At 56.5% G+C, this 5,435-nt stretch overlaps 2 protein-coding genes across 2 annotated transcripts in view; one reads left to right on the forward strand and one right to left on the reverse strand.

The window, feature by feature from the left end:
• VOLCADRAFT_87918 (uncharacterized protein) overlaps window positions 1-1,065 on the forward strand; it is a gene marked incomplete at both ends in the record, with an annotated part of 3,670 nt that extends 2,605 nt beyond the window's left edge. The window contains 4 exons of the mRNA XM_002947562.1: window positions 37-112; window positions 462-528; window positions 781-871; window positions 982-1,065. Coding sequence (XP_002947608.1) covers window positions 37-112; window positions 462-528; window positions 781-871; window positions 982-1,065 — 318 coding nt within the window. The remainder of the gene's footprint in view (window positions 1-36; window positions 113-461; window positions 529-780; window positions 872-981) is intronic.
• A 774-nt stretch (window positions 1,066-1,839) lies between these two features.
• VOLCADRAFT_87919 (uncharacterized protein) overlaps window positions 1,840-5,435 on the reverse strand; it is a gene marked incomplete at both ends in the record, with an annotated part of 15,239 nt that continues 11,643 nt past the window's right edge. Inside the window, 8 exons of the mRNA XM_002947695.1 lie at window positions 1,840-1,939; window positions 2,573-2,660; window positions 2,871-3,078; window positions 3,456-3,469; window positions 3,659-3,696; window positions 3,960-4,103; window positions 5,034-5,290; window positions 5,335-5,428. Coding sequence (XP_002947741.1) covers window positions 1,840-1,939; window positions 2,573-2,660; window positions 2,871-3,078; window positions 3,456-3,469; window positions 3,659-3,696; window positions 3,960-4,103; window positions 5,034-5,290; window positions 5,335-5,428 — 943 coding nt within the window. The remainder of the gene's footprint in view (window positions 1,940-2,572; window positions 2,661-2,870; window positions 3,079-3,455; window positions 3,470-3,658; window positions 3,697-3,959; window positions 4,104-5,033; window positions 5,291-5,334; window positions 5,429-5,435) is intronic.

Consider the following 5,435-nt stretch of genomic DNA (forward strand, 5'->3'; position numbering starts at 1 on the left):
ATTCGCTCACTGACCCTGGGCATTTCGGCCCACCAGAAACTGGAGCTGCTGGCGGGTCTGGTGCGCCTGCTCGGGTACGAGGCGGTGGCCGTGTTTGGGGACTGCTTCGACGGTGAGTGCTGCAGGGAGGGGAGGGGGGAGGGGAGGGGAGGGGGGAGGGAAGGGGGGGGGAGGGAAAGGGGGAGGGGAGGGAAAGGGGGAGGGAAAGGGGGAGGGGAGGGAAAGGGGGAGGGAGTGAAGGAAGGAGCACTTCTAGTAGGGGAGGTAATGCACGGCTATGATCGTACGGCCTTCTATGGTTTTCTTCTTATTTTGACACCGTTGCCAGTTCGTAAACGATTCGCCTCGTGGCGTCTACAGCGCATCTATGCGCTCCTCCCCTCCCCCCTCCCACCCCCCTCCCTTCCCCCTCCCTTCCCCCTCCCACCCCCCTCCCTCCCCCCTCCCACCCCGCGCTGTAGAGGTGACGCTGCTGGACCCGGTGCGTTTCCCTGGAGCAATCAAGGCCTTTGCCAGGGAGGTGTGCAGGTAGGGGCCCCGCGCCGGGGCAGGGTGTGTACGTATGTATGTGTATGTGTGTATGCGTTACATGAGGTTCCTGGGACTAGTTCTGCGTTCCCTCTCCCCCGGCCCCTGGCCCCCGGGGAAAAACCCTTCATTCCTCTCAGTCTCATCTCGCCCCTCCGTACACCACGACTCTAAAGCCCGCACACACTCCCTCCCTTAGTCGAAACCCTCCCTCACCCCCCCAAAACACACACGCACACACCCGCCTTCCAGGAATGACATTCTCAACTTCGGTCGGCTCCACTTTTTCTTCCCGGACTCGCGATTAGCTCTGGACCTCAATACGGACCGGACTTTGAAAGAGGTGGAGAGGGGGAGGGGGGAGGGGAGAGGGGAGAGGAGTTTCAGATAGTAATACAACCAGACTGCTGCTGCTGCTGCTCCTTGCTGCGCCTCGGCCCTGTGTCCGTGCAGTTGTCTGTTCGCCTGTTTGTCCGTATGTATGTCCGTCGGTCTATACGCGGGGTCGATGTTGTGTCGGTAGCTGCTGCTTACTGAGATATGCGGACGATGATGAGGACGATGACCCCGCTGTTTCTGCTGTGTACATGCTTTGCTGCTTACTGCCGTACTCTTGCCGTACTCCTCAGGCCCGTTTCGACCGGCACTTTGTACGGGACCTGGTATGGAGTCGACACCAGTTGGAGGAGCTGGCGGAGCGGCGGTTCAGAGCGGCGCAGCAGGTGTTGGGGTGTTGGGGATACGACGGGGGTACGACGGGGAGCTGGGACGGTGGAGGAAAAGGAAAAAAGGGGGAGAAAAAAGCCGTGTGTGTGTATTTGTTTGTGCTTATGTGTCAGCGAGTGCGTGTGCGTGTATTTGTGATGATGGCCACGCAGTAAGTTCGAAATGTTGGGGTTGGTCACCAACGGCCCGGGCCGCCACGGTTGAACTCGGGAACAACACTAAGAAGAGTACGGAGATATACATACGTACATACAGCCAACCTTCTCCAGCCTTTTTCTTCTTGTTGTTGCGGGATGGGAAGTGATGTATAGGTGTCTGTATTCTATCCTATCCTATTATATTGTATTATTTTATTTTATTTTATATTTTTTATATTATGTTGTTTATGTTACGACAGACTAGATTAATTTATTACAAACCCATAAATACACACCCTCCCCCCCCTCCCCAACCCCACCTACCTTGACACCCTCCGTCCCTCCCCCGTAAGGCCCTTCGTGAGGAGGCGGCCGGGCTCCGAGGCTCCAACTCCTCCATCCTGTCAGCCGCCTCCTCGCAGTCGCAGTCGCGGGGTAACGGCGGCACTCAGGAGTCCGGCGGGGGCGGCAGTGGTGGGGGCGAGCGCGGCAGCTCGTCCTCCCCGTCCTCCGTGTTTGGGGACCCGTCCACGATGAGCTTTGCGGACCTGTTCAAGAAGGTAGCACGGAACAGCGCGGGGTGGGGTGTGGGGTGGGGTGTGTGGGGTGGGGTGTGGGTGGGGTGTGGGGTGTGGGGGGGAAGGCGGCGAAGCACGGACGATTGACAAAACACATAGGCGGGTACCCCGGTAAGATGAGACCAGTACTGGAGAGTGGGGTGTGTGGGGGGGAAGTGGGGGCACGTGCTATACACACACATACACACACATACACACACATACACACACATACACACACATACACACACATACACACACATACACACACATACACACACATACACACACATAAGCACTCTCAGGACCCCTACGGCAGTTTGTGGCTTTGGACAATTGTGTTGACAGTTAAGGTTTCTTGCGACATCATTAGATTCCCCCCCCCTCCAATACACCCATTTATTTACATACCTGTATGCATACATACATACATACATACATACATGCATACATACATACATACATACATACATACATACATACATACATACATACATACATACATACATACATACATACATACATACATACATACATACATACATACATACATACATACATACATACATACATACATACATACATACATACATACAGGTTCGCGGTGAGGACTTTTCCTCCTACCTTGCCAAGTTGTCCACCCCTCGGGAGCTCATGATCATGATGACGGAAATGTTTTCACGGATTGAGCAAAACCCTGAAGGGGGGCTCACTGCGCAGGTAGGTGCAGACGGACGGACGGACAGACAGATAGATAGATCCTCCAAGGCTTGGGGCTCGCAGCTCATTTTTTATTTAGATACATATTCAGATATTCAGACATGTCGACAGACAGCCTCATAGCGTGGAGTGTTAAGGGAAGAGGAGAGGGAAGGGAGAGCTTAGGGGGAGGGGGGAGCACTCGCTCTCGCATTCTGCTGACCACTAATTTGTTCCTTTGCTCTACTTATGGTTAACCCCATGTGTTCTTGTACACAGAAACGACGAACCCGACCGCCACTACCACCGCCCCACAAGAACACCACCACCGCCAATGCCCTCCCTTCCTCTCCCCCGTTCGTGGTTCGTCTTGGTTCGTCTCCCTCCCCCCGCATACCAACCAGGATATGGAGATCGCGGTCACCAAGGCCCTGGAGCAAAGCGTGTGAGGGGCGGTCTTAGGGGCGCGGAGCTGAACATCACTCCCCCCTCCCCTCCTGGGAGGAAGCTCTGGAAGCTTATGGTGGTGGTGGTGGTGGTGGTGGTGGTGGGACTTTGGGTTTAACAGACCCCGCGGGATGTCGAGGGAACCGAGGGGAAGGGAGGAGGAAAAGGAGAAGGAGGAGGAGGGGAATTGTGTCGTACAGTACGGCGGTACAAACACGCGCGTGTGAGCTATGCGGCGGCGCTGCGGTCCAGGCTTGACCGATCTTGGTCGGTAACACTGGGGTTATACCTCGGGGTAGACCCCGCGTCACCAGCCTGGACCTGCTGTTAGGGTTTCCCCTCCTCCCTTGCCCCTCCGCACCAGTTTCGGAGCGGCTGTGTGTGAGCGTGTGTGCGTGTGTGTGTGTGAATGTGTGTGTGTGTGTAATAGGAAAGGTTGGAGGCCCGCTAAGGTGCCCGTGAAGGTGTGGGTGTTTATGTGGGAGGGGGGAAGAGGGCTGCATGCCGCTAGGGGCGGTATATGACAACCACTCCAACACCGCCAGGCGAGTTGAGCTCCCTCACCCCCCCAGTCTGGCCGGGAGCGACTTTGGGTGTTTGGGCTGTGCGTGAGAGGGGCACCGCGGGGAGGTGGATAGGGGCAATGGAGGGAAGAATGGGGAAAGGGGGAGGGGAGAAAGCGTGCCCAGCAGCGTGTGTTTATGTTACGGGCACGTGTACGTCTTGCAGGGTGATGCGCATGGTGAAAACACTGCTTTGTAGGTTCAGCCGGTGGGTTGTGCACTAAGTGATTTAGCATTAGAGCTAGTGCTGGTGCTGGAGGGGTGGGGTGGGGTGGGGTGGGGGGGAAAGACGAACCACACACGATTGAAGCTGCTCAGGGCAAGAGAGTAGCAAACGTTGTGGGGGGGGCAGGTTCTTTTTGGTGAGAGCGGTCGCCGGGACACGGTGGAAGGTAATGACCAATACCTTGTTTGAGTTGTGCGTTGTGGCTCCTGGATGGGTGGAGCTGGAGGAGGAGGAGGAGGAGGAGGGGTATCGGTGGTGGCGGTTGTTAAGTCGTTTGCAGCTATATACTGTAGAAGCAGGATGGGGCGGTGGGGATGGCCATCCGGTCCGCTCTTAGTTCCCGATTTCGAACACGTCGAAACTCGCTTTGGTCCAGCTGTTAAGTATATAAATGGACACTAGGTATATATACGTTGTCTAATATGCTATATACAAAAAGAAGATCTACTGACGCCCTCTTTACAGCAGGAAAAAACGAAAACAGAACAACTCTGCGCCGAAACCTTTAACCACCGATGTAATACAACGGTATACTCAGATGGCAGAAACCACACCTGCCCGTAACCACCTCCCCTGCTGCCGAAATTCTTAACCTCCGTAACCCTCCGCAGAACTCGTACTCGGAAGACGGGGGCCGACGGTTGCCTTCCCCTTAGCCCAATGTATTATGCGCACACGCATGCTGAAGCGCTGCACGTACATACATGCAGATACACACACAGATCATCTCAACCCACTCCCGCCCCTTCTCTCCCCCACCCAGACCGTTACGACGGGTCAGGCTGCCGTGAGATGATCCCGGTAAAAAAAAATGTTGGGAGCGGAGGTTGCAAGTCAACGCCAAGCCAAGCTGCTCCGAAACACACTTTCGGCCACCCGCAGCTTCCCGGTGGTTATTCGATCATGTTGCATTAGGTCGACGGTTGACAGTTGACAGTTGGTCGTTACCTGCCGTCTTCTCCATAGCCAGCCTGAAGATCCGACTTCTCTTCACCCACACGTAAAACCCACGTCGCGCTATCATCACAGGAAAGACATCGTTCCGAGATTTTTTCTCCTCTCCTCCGCGTCCTCCTCCTTCTTATCCCCCAACCCACCCCGCCATCCGCCCAATCCGCCGAGTCCGCTAGCTCCTGCGTGTGCTCAATACCTGGACCGCTTCTTCGCGTCACGTTCACCGCGGTCCCGATCTCGATCCCGATCTCGATCCCGGCCGCCGCGTTCGCGATCCCGATCGCGGTCCTTGTCGTACTCCCGGTCCCGATCTCTGTCGTACTCCCGGTCCCTCTCACGGTCTCGATCCCGGTCTCTGTCGTACTCCCGATCATGTTGGTCGTACGCCCTCCCTCTGTCCTGTTCCCCTCCCCGCCCGCGATCACCCCGCTCTTCTCTGCCGCCGTACACCTCCTGGTGATGCAGCGGTGGCGGTGGCGGCGGCGGTGCCGCCGTACCCGCCGCCGCATCGTGGCCGTGTCCTGACGATCCTTTACCACCGCCGCCACGCGGCACCGTCGGCCCAGCGTACGGCTGCTGCTGCTGAACAGACTGAGGA

This window comes from Volvox carteri (genome assembly GCF_000143455.1).
Source record: "Volvox carteri f. nagariensis unplaced genomic scaffold VOLCAscaffold_7, whole genome shotgun sequence".
Classification (NCBI taxonomy): domain Eukaryota; kingdom Viridiplantae; phylum Chlorophyta; class Chlorophyceae; order Chlamydomonadales; family Volvocaceae; genus Volvox; species Volvox carteri.